Below are 15,495 nucleotides of genomic sequence, written 5' to 3' on the forward strand. Positions count from 1 at the left end.
GAATCCCTTCTCTTCCCTACCACTGGGGAAGATGGGAATATCCTTTGGAGGCGGCGTTCCCCTGGGGGCAGCGGGAGCTTCTTCTGCGGCGGCTCCTCCTCTTTTTGGTGAGGTGCTGGATGGCGCCTCCGGTTAGAAGCACCCACTTCTGGTGGGACTGCAGCCGCCCTGGGTTGAGGGTTTGGGTCCCCACCTCTTCTTTACTTTCTTTACTCCCTAATTCCCCTCTGGGAATTCCTTGTAATCACACGAGCACGCCACTGTAACCAGAAATTATTGAAATGAAAAGTATTGCACCTTTTTAAATTGTCTTTCTGGCCTTGTTGTTCTACTGGTAATACATCCGCAGGTTAGCGGAATTCCAGCCCCTTGAAATTTCTCGGCCATCTAGGGCTTCCAACTGGTAGGAGCCAGGTCGGTTTACCCAACGAACTTTATACGGGCCTTCCCAATTTGGCGCTAGCTTCCCACCTTCCGTAGGTTGAGATGCCTTAGCTCGCCTCAGCACCAGATCTCCAATTCTGAAAAGCTTCGGTCGGACTTTGGAGTTGTAATATCGGGCCACCCTCTGCTGATACATTGCCATCCGTACCTGAGCCATTTCCCTTGCCTCTTCCAAGAGATCCAAGTTCCCTCGGAGTTGCTCTGAATTGGCCTCGGGTCGGTGCGCGGCCACCCGAGGCGAGGGGAGTCCGAGCTCCACGGGGGCAACGGCTTCCGTGCCATAGGTTAGGCTGAAAGGCGTCTCTCCAGTAGGAGTCCGTTGTGTGGTCCGATACGCCCAAAGGACATTCTCGAGTTCCTCGACCCAAGCTTGCCCCGTCCGGCCGATCCGCGCTTTGATACCTTGGAGGATTGTCCGATTTGTGACCTCGGCCTCGCCGTTGGTTTGGGGATGCGACACGGATGTGAACCGATGCTCGATCCCGAATTCCTCGCAGAAGTCCCGGAAGTGCTTGTTATCAAACTGTCGACCGTTATCCGAGATGAGGACCCGAGGTACTCCAAATCGGACAATGATGTTCTTCTTCACGAACTTCCGGACTTGTGCCTCCGTGATGGTGGCCAGTGGCTCTGCCTCCACCCACTTGGTGAAGTAGTCGATGGCGACAATCAAAAATTTTCGCTGGGCCGAAGCGACGGGGAATGGTCCGAGGATATCCATTCCCCACTGTGCGAAGGGCCAGGGCGCGGTGATTGGCGCCAAGGGGACAGAGGGGACTCTCTGGACGTTGGCGTGGCGCTGGCAGGCGTCGCATTTCCGCACGTGGTCCTTCGAGTCCTCCAACAAGGTCGGCCAATAGTAGCCTTGCCTCATGATCTTATGCGCCAAGGACCTAGCCCCCAAGTGCGATCCGCAGATGCCTTCGTGGACTTCGCCGAGGGCGTAGGCCGCTTCCGCGGGGCGGAGGCACCTTAAGAGGGGGGCGGTAAACGAGGTCCGATACAGCCTCCCTTCATAAAGTACGTAGTGGGCGGACTTCTTTACAAGCCGCCGGGCCTGATCTTCGTCTTCAGGGAGGATTCCTTCGGCGAGGTAGGCGACGAGCGGGTCCATCCAAGACGGCTCCGGATCAATTGCCATCACCGCTCCAGCCCCGTCAATGCTCGGGGCATCCAGGGTCTCCAGGTAGATTGCCCTCGACAAGCTGTGCGCGTCTGCGTCCACTAGGCGGGACAACCTGTCGGCCCTGGCATTTTTGCTCCTCGGGACCTGCTGAATGTCAACACTGCCGAGGTCGGGAATGAGTGTTTGCACCTTCCGGACGTAGCTCTGCATGGTCGGGCTCCGCGCCTCGAACTCCCCTCGAACCTGCCCGACCACCAGCTGGGAGTCGGTGAAGACTTTCAGACGCCGGATGCCGAGCTCCTTGGCGAGTTTGAGTCCCGCGACTAGGGCCTCGTACTCCGCCTCATTGTTGGTCACTGGAAATCCGAACCTCAAGGCATACTCGGCTATCACTCCATCGGGATTGGTGAGGACCAGCCCAGCCCCTCCACCTTCAGGGTTCGACGACCCGTCAATGTGGAGCGTCCAGATCGGGAGATCGAGGCTGGGTGTCTCCGGCGGCTTAGGTTCCGCCTCCTGCACAGTGCACTCAGCGAGAAAGTCCGCGAGCACCTGGGCCTTGATGGCTGGTCGGGGCTGGTAGCGGATGTCGAACTCACCAAGTTCTACTGCCCACTTCACCAGCCGTCCCGCATTCTCTGGATTGCTGAGAATCTGCCGCAGTGGTTGATCGGTCAAAAGGGTGACAGAATGAGCCTGGAAATAGGGGCGAAGCCTCCTGGTCGCAGTCAGCAGCACGAAGGCGATCTTCTCAGCCTTCGTGTACCGCGTCTCGGCATTCCGGAGGACTCGGCTGATGTAGTATACAGGCTTCTGAAGTCTTGCCTCTTCCCGAACCAGTACTGCGCTGACTGCGGTTGGGGAGACCGCCAGGTAAAGGTAGAGCATCTCCCCCTCTTGCGGCTTGGACAGCAGGGGAGGAGACGCCATGTACTCCTTGAGCTGGTCGAACGCCGCATGACATTCGGCCGTCCAGAGGAAGTCTTTTGGGCGCTTCAACACCTTGAAGAATGGTTGGCAGCGTTCGGCCGACTTTGCCACAAATCGTCCGAGCGCGGCGACCCTTCCAGCGAGCTCCTGAACCTCCTTCACTTTGGTCGGAGGGGACATATCTTGGATGGCTTTGATCTTGTCCGGGTTGGCCTCGATCCCGCGCTGGTTGACAATGAAACCGAGGAACCTCCCGGCCGAAGCACCAAAAGCGCACTTCGCTGGGTTTAGCTTCATGCGAAACTTTCGCAAGGTGGTGAAAGTCTCCTCCAGATCTGCAATGTGCTGGTCTGCATGGCGGCTTTTTACCAGCATATCGTCCACGTACACCTCCATATTCCGGCCGATCTGCTCCTTGAAGATTTTATTGACGAGGCGCTGGTAAGTGGCGCCAGCGTTCTTCAGACCGAAGGGCATTACCTTGTAACAGTACAGCCCCCGGTCTGTTATGAAGGCAGTTTTCTCCTCGTCCTGTGGAGCCATCATTATTTGGTTGTAGCCGAAGAAGGCGTCCATAAAAGACAGTAGCTGATATCCGGAAGTCGCGTCGACCAGTTGGTCTATCCGTGGAAGCGGAAAGCTATCCTTGGGGCACGCCTTGTTCAGGTCGGTGTAGTCGACGCACATCCTCCACTTCCCGCTCGCCTTCCGGACAAGTACGACGTTTGCCAGCCACTCGGGGTAGCTCACCTCTCTTATGAAACCTGCCTCCAAGAGTTTGTCTACCTCCTGGTCGACCACCCGGATCCGATCCGGGGCACAGTGTCTCTTCTTTTGCTTTACTGGTCGGTGGGTCGGGTCGACGTTGAGGGCGTGAGAAACGACCTCCGGGTCGATCCCAGGTACATCGGCCGCCGACCAGGCAAACACATCTGCATTGGCTCGGAGGAATTCCACTAACCGGAGCCGAGCTTCCAAGTCGAGGTTGGCACCGACCCGGACCGTGCGGTCCGGGCGGCCTTCTTCGAGGGGAACTTCGATTACGCCCTCGGCCGGCTCCCCGTGCCGCAAGGCCACTTCGTCTCTGGCGTCAAGTGACTCGACGCTTAGGGCCTCCATGGGCTTCTTCCCTTTGAGAGTTGCTAGGAAACACTGCCGTGCGGTCGGCTGGTCACCTCGGACCTCTCCAATCCCGGCCGCTGTGGGGAACCGCATGAGCAAATGGTAGGTAGAAACCACCGCGCGAAGGGCGTTCAGTCCGGGTCGTCCGAGGATAGCGTTGTAGGCCGAGGGGACACGGACGACCAAGAACCCGAGCCGCACCGTGGCTTCTGCGGGTGCAATGCCCGCAGTCACAGGCAGCTCGATGACACCTTCGGCCGAGATAGCGTCTCCAGTGAATCCTATGAGGGGGGTGGATGTTTTGTGCAACAATTGTCGGAAAAAGCCCATCTTTTGGAAGGCCTCGTAATACAAAATATCAGCTGAGCTTCCACTATCCACAAGAACACGCCTTACATCATAGTCCGCCATAGTGAGAGAGATCACCATGGCGTCATCGTGGGGAGTCTGAACCCCCTTTACATCTTCATCACAAAAAGTGATTACATTTCCGACCCGCTGCCTCTTCGCGACGGCCACTCCTGATACTTCCGCCGAGCCCCCTGCGTTCCTCACGGGCCGAGAGCAGCCCCCAGTGATGGTGTGGATCACTCCCGCAACGGGTCGATTCTGCTCCCGAGGCTCCTGAGGGGCCGGGTCGGCTGGACGCGGGTCTGCGGGGGGACGTCGGTCGTTTACATATCGACCGAGACGCCCTCGGCGAATGAGAGCCTCGATCTCGTCCCGAAGCTGGAAGCAGTCTTCGGTATCGTGGCCGTGGTCTCGGTGGTACTCACAGTACGCCCGAGAAGGCTTCCTCCCAGGGATCTTCTTCATCTGCCTCGGGACCGGGAGGTCCTCCCGCCCCTTGACCTCCATGAGGATCTGGGCCCGGGGGGCCAGGAGTGGGGTGTACCGGTTGAAGCGTCGGTGCGGAGAACGAGGGCGTGTGGCGCCGTGGTTCCTTGCTGGTGACGGGCTTCTGCGCCGGCGTTGAGGCGTCGGGCTCCTCCTCTGGGGTGCCTCTTTTCGCCTTTTCTTCCCGGGCTTTAGAGGGGCCTCGGCGGCCTCCTTGTTCCGGTGGGAGGCTGCCTCCTCGGCGTCTGCATACTGGTTTGCCCGAGACAACAGCTCCGGGAAGCTCCGCGGCAGGCGTTTGTCCAGGGAGAAGGTGAGTCTGCCCTTCCGGAAGCCTCGCTTCAGGGCTGAGAGAGCCACCTCCTGGCTCAAATTCCGGACCTCCAGTGTTGCCTTGTTGAAGCGGGTGAGATAATCCCGCAGGCTCTCTCCCTCGTTCTGCCGGACATCGAAGAGGGAGTCGGAGACCAGTCTTCGCCGGCTACTGACGGCGAAATGGCTGATGAAGAGACGGGTGAACTGGTGGAAGGACTGGATGGAATTAGCCTCCAGGCCGGCGAACCACGCCCTTGCCGGGCCGCGGAGGGTCGCCGGGAAGGCCTTGCAGAGGAGAGGATCCGATGCTCCATGGAGGAGCATAAGAGTCCTGAAACTCTCCACGTGGTCCCGTGGGTCCGCCGCCCCGTCGTAGGGTTCGATCGCCGGCATTTTGAACCCCGGCGGGTTTAGGGTTCGCAGGATCCTTGAGGCAAGCGCCGGCTGGGAGGAGATTTCCAAGTCGGCGAAGGGATCTTTGGAGTGGCCCTTCAGGACCTGGAGCTGTCTGTGGAGATCGTCCACCCGCCGGTCCAGGGAGCGCGACCGGTGGGTGGGAGACAAGGAGCGGCGCGAGGGGGACCGACTGGAGTGCGGGCCCCTCGAGGACTGGGGTGTCTGAGAACGCGCCCGGGTCCGCCTCTCGTACCCCGCGCAGCTCCGATGAGAAGGTCCTGGCAGAATGGACCGCACTCGAGAATCCTCCCCGCGCCGGCGCTCCTCTCCATGGGAGAGGAAGGAGCGCGGGTTGTGAGGAAGAGGCGAGTGCTCGGGGAGCAGCGGCTCCTGAGCCCGCTGCGGCACCCGAGAGATCACACCCTGCAGATTCTGCACTGCCTCCGCGAGGGTGCGAACCTGCTGGGCTAGCTGGTCGAACTGAGCAGGTTCGACCGTCTGAATGGGAGGAGAAGCGGTGGAATGCTGCTGAGAGTGTGTTGGGGACGCAGCAGCCTCCCGGCCAGAGGCGCGAGAGGCTCCGCGACCGGAAGCATTGGAAGCTCCGCGACCACCTCGCCGTGCCATTACGATCGTTCTGAGATTCGGTGCCCTCCTTCTAGCGCCAACTGTTGCTGGTGGTCCAAACCGAGAACGATTGACACGACGGTGTGAACGGGGTTCCGCCTGAGTTGTCTTGGTTGGTGCTGGTTGCGCTCCACCTTCCGCCAAGGAACCTGCAAACAAGCCTTGCACCACCACCAGGGTGGTGATGGCCCTCCGACGGTCAAGTCAGAGGAGATTGGAGGAGGAGAGATGATAATCACAAGTGGGAGAGAGTGCTCTGGGAGGTATTGCTTACCCCCCCTTCTCCCCCCAGCCGCATATATACCTGGCTGGGAGGTCTCTCAGGGGGGTTTGTCGTCGTGGGGCACGATAGAATGGCCACTGACATGGCCGTTACGGGGCGTCGTGGAGCAGCGCTGGGTACGGTCATGGCAGGGCGTAGTGGAGCTCCGCTTTGTACGGTTGATACAGGAGATCGTGGGCAGCATCGGGTACAGCCGTTGCAGGGAGTAGTGGAGCAGGAGGCCGCGGCGTGCCTCTGGAGAATAGCCTGTCGTTATCAAAAGATCTCCGACTCGGGGTCGGAATGCTGGATCATAGGGCAGCCGACCCGGGGTCGGGCTGCGAAGCCGAGGAGGTCCGACTCGGGGTCGGAGTGCTGGATCATAGGGCAGCCGACCCGGGGTCGGGCTGCGGAGCCGAGGAGGTCCGACTCGGGGTCGGAGTGCTGGATCATAGGGCAGCTGTAGCTTTCCTGGATACGCGTGCCGATCACGTGGGGCATGGCGGCTCAATTCCCCCATAACAGAAGTCATTTCACAATTCAGATCCAATTTAATTACTCATAAAGGAGTATAATCAAGGCTACCACTCACAAGTCTTTGAAATAGAGGAAATGAAATCAATTTACAAAAGAAGTCATTTCACAATTCGGAATCAATTTGATTACTCATCAACCCCTCGTAATTCCTCTCAATGTTCCCTCACATGCATGTACAGAATAATCAAGCATGGAGAATCAAGATTATAGAGGAATCTACTACAATATCAATCAATATGCTCAAGTGGAATCAATTCACACTTGGCGACATTCATGAAAATGAATTAAGAATGCTCATAGTGCAAAGTACATGACTCCCACTCACCTGCCAATCCGGCACGGCCTCGATACGCCTCTAGAATTCTACAGCAGGCAGTGGGGAACTTCTTCCTCTCGTTCCCTAGCTTCTTGCCCAACTGTGACATGCATTTACCATACATTTAGTCTTGTATCAAGGTCATAATCTACGTGCCAATTATAATATAGGAAACTTTAATTGATTCAACTCCCCCGTTCTCTAAATCTTTTCTTTTCTTTCTCTTTTTCTTTTACTATTAATTAACTCATCATTTATGTGTATTAGGGACTCCCTTGCACGAGTACAAGGTCCCTTTTAGCTTGATCTAGACTTAATACCCTATTATAGCATGAAATCCCCTATTTTCCACCCGGATGAACAGTAACCCGGACCGATAGCCGGTTACTTCATCCCGGGTTTGATCCACTTTCAGGACTCCAAATTTGATGAAATTTTTACCTAACATTCTACGCTCATAGGGAATTCCAAAGAGGTAACATGCATCATCATCGGAGGCCGTTTGACCCCCTAAATAATTTGCCGAAGTTGGGACTTCGACACAGTTTTTCCGTAGTGCCGGAAAAATTTGTTAAAATCCGATTCTTCCTCTTTTAACCACCTCTACAACCCTTATCCGACCCCTCTAGACTATATCCACCCTTTGTATAGCCTAATGTCATCAAAAGACTAGATAGGGACGGATATTTACTTTTTTCTTTTTGGAAATCGAGGTCCTTGCGTAGAGGGGAAGGAGATCTACACTTTTTCCTTCAGCTGGCAGCGCAACCGGGATCTCCTTCTTTTTCCTTTCTTCCTTTCCTTTCCTCTTCCTTTCTTCCTTTCCTTTCCTCTCCTTCTTTTTCTTCCTCTCTGTCCGTCTGAGACTCCCTCTCGGTTTCCATCCAAAAGCCACAGCAAACCCCCTAATTAAATCACATCAAAACACTATTCACCCTTTGTTTAATATTATTAAATTCCCATTTTGCCCCTAACACTTCAACATATCTACCGTTATGCCATTAACTTTTGATTCCTTCCAATTTTACCCTTACCACTTCAATGCATCTACAACTATGCCATTATCTTTTGATTCTTTCCTATTTTACCCCTTATATTAATTGAAAAGGACTATTCTATCCCTTTTTATATTAAAAAAAATATTTTGGGGTTATTACACAATAGGTCCGAGCCTTAGGATTTTTCATATTCTTTATCATTTTTGTAAATAGGGATGGCCTTCATATTGTTACAAGGCCGAGCCTAAACTTTGTACTTGGCCTTTGGGCCCCCTTAAATGAATATCGTTTTCTAACTTGTAGGATTGGTTTAAGTTTCGATTTTCAGTAACCCTAGATTTCTTCAAGCGAATCCGCTTTAGGTTCTAAGGACTTGGGCTCTGCAGCCCCAACTTCGTTCGCTACGTAGACCCATGTTTAGGTTCGGCATGCTTGCCGAGTTTGAGCTCAGGTCCTAGGTTTCCATTGCTCGGATTTTCGACCAGCGATGTTGCGGTGTTTAGGTCCAAAGAGATGCTTAGGCTCGGCAAGCCTTCTCGAGCTTGGTTCAGAATTCGGCCGAGCTTTAGGACCAAAGGTCACTAACCCAACTCGAATTTTATTCGGACTCCGCGAGCTCGGACCTTGGGTTGCCGAGGCGGATTGTCGGACCTTCCGACTTAAAACAGGTCCAATATCCCGAAGCTTAGGATGGGAATTCGTCGAGCTGCCGGTGTAAACCAGGCTAGAGTTCGCCGTCGAGCAGTGCATGCGGGACGGGCGAGGCCAGGCAACGATTGGCCCGGCCAAGTACCTCGATGCTGGTCGGGGTTTCATTCAGGCGCTTAATCAGGAACGAAGTAAATGAAATAATGTAAACATCGATTAAAAAAGGGTACCTTGTACCATTGGGGTCGAGCGTCTTACGCCGAGGTCGTCAGCTTTGCTTCTCGGCGAACTTTTGAGGACACTGTTTTGCTCGGGGTCCGTTCTCTGGGGACGCCGGCATAATAGAAGAAACCAGTTGCCATCAGGGATGTTCATTGCCAATCACGAACGTTTTGCTGATCACGAACATTTATTTCGGAGAAGACCACGAGGGTGCTCCATCATCCCGAAGTATCGGCGCATCCCGACTGTAGTCGAGGTATTGGATGGAGATCGAGCCGAGCTCGATGGCCGATGGAGATCGAGCCGAGCTCGATGGCCGATGGAGATCGAGCCGAGCTCGATAGAGGACCGCATCTCGAACTGTTGGATGACCACGAACATTTTTGGGGAGACCACGAGGGTGCTCCATCATCCCGAAGTATCGGAGCATCCCGACCGTAGTCGAGGTATTTGATGGAGATCGAGCCGAGCTCGATGGCCGGTGGAGATCGAGCCGAGCTCGATGGCCGATGGAGATCGAGCCGAGCTCGATAGAGGACCGCATCTCGAACTGTTGGATGACCACGAACATTTTCGGGGAGACCACGAGGGTGCTCCATCATCCCGAAGTATCGGGGCATCCCGACTGTAGTCGAGGTATTTGATGGAGATCGAGCCGAGCTCGATGGCCGGTGGAGATCGAGCCGAGCTCGACATCGGCGCTCCGAAGTTTCGTTAAGGCGCCTAGCTTCGCTCAATGCTGATTGACGAGCTGGGCCAAGTCTGGGAGTTATGAGACAATCATTAGGAGAATTTTGGCACATTTGAATAATTGCACATAAGCTGTTGTAGAAAAGTGAGATTTATGATTAAAATGGGGAACCCCTCGGGGTTCTACTGGTAGTACACTCGGAGATTTTCGGAACTCCAACTTCGTGGAATGGGGGTCCCATCGAGAGACTCCAGCTTGTACGCTCCGGGCCGTTGGACATGTGCGACTCGGTAAGATCCCTCCCAGTTCGGAGCCAGCTTCCCTTGCTCGGTCGGCCGGGAGGCCTCAGCTCTTCTAAGGACGAGGTCCCCTGCTTTGAAGGATCTGACTTTGACTCTAGCATTGTAGTACTGCGCTGTTTTTTGCTGGTACCTCGCCATACGAACTCGGACGGCCTCCCTTGTCTCCTCGATTAGGTCCAGGTTATTTCTGAGCTGTGAGGAGTTGGAGTTGGCGTCATAATGCTCTACCCTCGGAGAAGGGAGTCCGATCTCCAACGGAAAGATGGCTTCCGTTCCATGTGTTAGATTGAAAGGAGTTTCGCCGGTGGGAACACGGAACGTGGTCTGATAGGCCCACAGGACATTATATAGGTCTTCGACCCACTGTCTTTTGGACTTGTCGAGCCTGGCTTTGAGCTCCTGCAAGATAGTACGATTTGTTACCTCGGTTTCTCCGTTCGTCTGAGGGTGCGCGACCGAGGTGAAATAGTGGTCGATGCCAAACTCGGAGCAGAATTCTCTAAAGTGAAGGTTGTCGAACTGGCGGCCGTTGTCTGATATGAGGATGCGGGGGAGTCCGAATCTGCAGATTATTGACTTCCAGACAAAATTCCGCATCTTCTGCTCGGTGATCCGGGCGACTGGCTCGGCTTCCACCCACTTAGTAAAATAGTCGATGGAGACGACTAGGAATTTTCTTTGCCCGGTCGCCAGAGGAAATGGTCCTAAGATGTCGATCCCCCACTGGGCAAAAGGCCAAGGAGAGCTGATGGAGGTTAACGAAGCCGAGGGTCGACGTTGGACATTGGCGTTTCTCTAGCATCGGTCGCACCTTCGGACAAAGTCCAAGGCATCCTTCTAGAGTGTCGGCCAGTAGTATCCTTGACGCAAAATCTTATGCGCCAGTGCTCGTCCCCCCAGATGATTTCCACAAATCCTTTCATGGACTTCACGCATTGCATAATCCGCTTCTGTCGGGCGGAGACATATGAGGAGGGGAGAGGTAAAAGATCTTCGATAAAGCTTTTCCTCGTACAATATGTACCAGGCGGCGGAACGCTTCACTCGGCGAGCCTCACGTTCATCACCGGGGAGGACTTCGTCCCGCAGATAGCTGATGAGCTCGTCCATCCAGCTTGGCTCGAACTCAATGCAAAGGGCCTGCTCGAGCTCCTCCGTGCTGGATTTTTGGAGATACTCTAGCGCCGTCGCTTTGGAAAGCTCGCTCATGCGAGAGGACGCCAACTTTGACAGCTGGTCTGCTCTAAGGTTCTCTGACCTGGCAACATGTTGGATGTGGAAAGAATTCAAGGTCGAGGTGAGGTCCCGTACCTTTCGGAGATATTCCTGCATTGTGGGGTCTCTGGCTTCGAAGTCACCCAGGATTTGGTTTACGACGAGCTGGAAATCGCTGAAGGCCCTCAGGTCCCTCACTTCAAGCTCCTTGGCTAGCTTGAGCCCGGCGATGAGTGCTTCGTATTCTGCCACATTGTTGGAAGCGGAAAACTCGAGGTGTAGAGCTTGTTCGGCAACCACGCCTTCCGGGCTGGTAAGGATGAGACCCGCTCTGCTACCCCCCGAGTTTGAAGAACCATCGACGTGCAGAGCCCATGCCGAGCTCGGGGCCTGCTCTATTGGCGCGGGCTCAAGTTCGGGCTCGGCCTCGTCTGGTACAGTGCACTCGACTATAAAGTCAGCGAGTGCCTGCGCCTTGATCGCCGGTCTGGGTCGGTACTCGAGGTCGAACTCTCCGAGCTCGACGGCCCACTTAGTAATCCGGCCCGCACGGTCTGATCTTTGCAGGATCTGCTTTACTGGCTGGTCGGTCAGCACGGCCATCGTGTGGGCTTGAAAATAGGGTCGGAGCCTCCGAGCTGAGATGACCAAGGCATAAACAGTCTTCTCCAGCTTGGAGTATCGGGTCTCAGCATCCCTCAAGATCCGGCTGGTGTAATATACCGGTTTTTGGAGCTTGCTCTCCTCCCGAACCAGGACCGAGCTCACCGCTACGGGGGAAACAGCTAAGTAAAGGTAGAGGAGTTCACCCTGCTGAGGCTTTATGAGCAGAGGAGGAGAAGCAAGAAGGTGCTTGAGCTCTTCGAAAGATTGCTGGCACTCGGCCGACCATAGAAAGTCCTTTGGCTTCTTAAGAGCCGCAAAAAATGGAAGGCAGCGCTCGGCCGATCGGAAGACGAATCTCCCGAGGGCTGCGACTCGGCCCGTAAGCCGTTGTACCTCCTTGACTGTCCTCGGAGGCATCATCTCTTGGAGCGCTCGGATCTTTTCAGGATTGGCCTCAATTCCCCGCTGCGTAATTACAAAGCCAAGGAATTTGCCTGAGGTGACTCCGAATGCACATTTGGCCGGATTGAGCTTCATTTGGTACCTTCGGAGTGTGGAGAATGCTTCACTGAGGTCGGTCACATGATCTTGCGCCACTTTGCTTTTCACCAATATGTCATCAACATAGACCTCCATGTTTCGGCCTATTTGTTCTTTGAAGATCCGGCTGACCAGCCTCTGATAAGTTGCTCCAGCATTCTTTAAGCCGAATGGCATTACTTTGTAACAATAGGTACCCCCGTCGGTGATGAAGGCCGTCTTTTCTTCATCTTCTGGCGCCATCCGAATCTGGTTGTATCCGGAGAAGGCGTCCATAAATGCCAACAGCTCATGTCCCGAGGTGGAGTCCTCGAGCTGGTCGATGCTGGGGAGTGAAAAGCTGTCCTTTGGGCAGGCCTTATTCAAGTCGGTGTAGTCCACGCACATGCGCCATTTTTCGCTAGCCTTTTTGACGAGGACCACATTGGCGAGCCACTCTAGATAGGATATCTTCCGAATGAAGCCGGCCTTGAGAAGTTTATCAACTTCCTCGGCTGCTGCTCGTTGTCGTTTGGGAGCGGCACCTCGCTTCTTTTGTCGCACAGGCTTGCAGATTGGTTTTACTTGAAGTCGGTGGACCATGACCTCCGGATCTATCCCCGGCATATCCGCGGGCGACCAGGCGAAGACGTCCATATTATTCCGTAAGAAGTTGACGAGGCGATCCCTTTCGCGATCATTGAGGCCGGAACCGACCTGCACGGTTAGCTCGGAAAAGTTTTCGTGCAAAGGAACTTGAATTAGTAGCTCACCGGGCTCTATCCGATCCTTCTGAGGGCCGACCCATGCCTCCAGGGTTTCAGCCGAAAGCTGGTCTGTTGTTGGGACCGGCACCTCGGCCGGTCGCTTTGCCTCATGGGTCGTCATGTAGCATCGTCTCGCTACCGCTTGGTCCCCGCGGACTTCGCCGACTCCTTGGCTGGTGGGGAATCGCATAAGCAGGTGGCGAGTTGAGACCACGGCTCGAAGAGCGTTGAGTCCCGGTCTTCCAAGAATGGCATTATAAGCCGAGGGCATGCGTATCACAAGGAAGCCCATCCTCACGGTACTTTCCCGGGGGGCGAGCCCGACCGTGACTAGGAGATCGACCTCGCCCTCTACTGGGACTGAGTCTCCAGTAAATCCGACCAACAGGGCATTCATCCTCCGTAGTTCCTGTCATCCCCATTCTAGAATAGGCGTCAAAATACAAAACATTCGCCGAGCTTCCATTATCAATTAAGATGCGTTTTATATCAAATCTGTTCATAACCATCGAGATGACCACAGCATCATCGTGGGGAGTTTCGACTCCCTCTAAGTCTTCATCTGAGAATGAGATGGTTTCCGAGGCGCGTAGGCGCTTCGAGGAGGTTCCTTCCTCTGGAGCTTCTCCGACCGAGGCCCCGCCTCGGATGGTGTTGATGGTGCCGACGATGGGCCTGTTGGCATTTGGATCTTCAGGCTGTGTGGCTCTCTCTGCTGGCCTTTTCTCTTCACGCCGGCCTCGTACAAACCGATCGAGCACCCCTCGGCGAATGAGTGCTTCGATCTCGTCTCGGAGCTGGAAGCAGTCCTCCGTATCATGGCCATGATCCTGGTGGAAACGGTAGTACTTCCGGGGATCGCACCGGGCTCCGGGATCTCGCCTCGGGGGCGGGGGCCGAAAATAGTCCCGGCCCTCAATCTCCATGAGAATTTCGGCCCGAGGAGCAGTAAGGAGAGTGTAGTTTTCGTACCTCCCGTCGGGTATGTGAGCCCGTAGTGGAAACCTCGGGCGGAGCGGTGACCTCTGCCGAGGTGGTCCCCATAATCGAGGTGGACTCTTCAGACGGGGCGGATTCTTGGCTCAGCGCGGGGACGGGCTTCTAGGATGGCCGCGCTCCTCGCGGCGTCTTTTCTGCTTCTTGGAAGTCTGCTCGGCCCCGCTCCGTCTAATGGCAACAGCTTCCTCGGCTTTCGCGTACTTCCGTGCCCGAACCAACATTTCAGTGAGGTCAGTAGGGAAGTTCTTCTCAATGGAGAAGAGAAATCTGTAAGACCGGACTCCAGTCTTTAGTGCTGACATGGCGATTGACTTGTCAAGCTCCCGGACTTCCCATGTCGCGGCGGTAAATCGGTCCAAATATTCCCTAAGGGACTCTCCCTCCTTTTGTTTTATATCAAGGAGGGAGTCCGAGGTCCGCCGCTGGGGTTGGCTGGCAGCAAAGTTGCTGGCGAACTGTCTGCCGAGCTGCTCGAAGGAGGAAACGGTGCTTGGCTTCAGCCCGGTAAACCAAAGCCGGGCTGGTCCTCGGAGTGTTGCCGGGAAGGCTTTGCACAGCATAGCCTCCGAGGCTCCCTGCAGGGCCATTAGGGCCCGATAGCTTTCCAGGTGGTCAAGGGGGTCGGTCCTGCCGTTGTAAGGCTCCACCTGGGGCATCTTGAATCTTGGCGGGACCGACTCATCTTCAATCTGTTGGGAGAAGGGGGACCTCGTGGTGAACTCGAAGTCACCATCGCGTCCCGGCCTCCTTCCACGGAGTGCCTCAATCTGGCGCTCCAGCTTCTCGACCTTCTTGTCGAGCTCATCATTCTGGGGGATCGCCGCGGCGGTCCGCTCCGGCGTAGGTTGCCCTGGGACTGACTCGGCTTCTGATGGTTGTGGCCAGCCACCAGGACCTCTCGCCGGGTGTTCTCTCCAGAGGGAGGCCTGAACTTGGGAGTCTTGGCCTCGGAGGGGGAATCCGCTTGCAGGAGGCACCGACTGAACTGGGGCTGGAGGGAGCGGTGCCGTTGGGATGCCTCTGGGTTGCAAGCTTTGGACAGCAGTGGCCAAGGCCTGTACCTGTTGTACCAGAGCATCAAACTGCTCCGGCCGGACTTGGGGAGTTGACTCGGCCGGAGGTGGCGAGTTCTGGATAGAATGTCCAGGACTGGGTGGAAGACGTCGAGAGGCATTAGAAGCTCCCTTGCTTCTCAGTTTCATGGCCGCGACTCGGTCCCTTCCTCTAGCGCCAACTGTTGCTGGAAATTGGACTCGGAGGCGACCGTCGGCTGAGAGGGGAGGAGCTCCGCTGCTAGAACGATAGGTGGCGGTGCGTCAGTTGATGGCGTCCTCCTGGAGAACTTGCAAGAAGCCGGTGGCCGGGATCTCCGGCGCCGGCCCTCCGATGCTTAAGTCAGAGGGGGCTAGTATATGAGTGGAGTAAAAAAGGAGAATGTTTGATCTTGTCCCCTTCCTCTTTTTTTCCAGGTTTCCTTTTATAGAAGGATATTATATTACCTGGGAGGTGACAGGGAAAATTGTCTTCTTCGTGATAATTGGGCACGATCATGCTCATTAATGGCGTTGTGGAGGATGAGACCGAATCAGACCGGAGTCAGCGAATTGTCATGGTTG

The 15,495-nt window shown here is 55.3% G+C and overlaps 1 protein-coding gene across 1 annotated transcript in view; it reads right to left on the reverse strand.

Moving 5' to 3' along the window:
• The window catches only part of LOC149751455 (uncharacterized), a 40,912-nt gene that overhangs the window by 12,502 nt on the left and 12,915 nt on the right, over positions 1-15,495 (reverse strand). Inside the window, exons 4-6 of the mRNA XM_089926898.1 lie at positions 14,209-14,940; positions 13,267-13,800; positions 2,778-4,483 (exon numbers count right to left, since the gene is read on the reverse strand). Of these exons, the coding sequence (XP_089783024.1) occupies positions 2,778-4,483; positions 13,267-13,800; positions 14,209-14,940 (2,972 nt within the window). The remainder of the gene's footprint in view (positions 1-2,777; positions 4,484-13,266; positions 13,801-14,208; positions 14,941-15,495) is intronic.

Source organism: Phoenix dactylifera, chromosome 13, assembly GCF_051530095.1.
Source record: "Phoenix dactylifera cultivar Ajwa chromosome 13, Ajwa_hap1_PhDact_Kaust_v1.1, whole genome shotgun sequence".
NCBI lineage: Eukaryota > Viridiplantae > Streptophyta > Magnoliopsida > Arecales > Arecaceae > Phoenix > Phoenix dactylifera.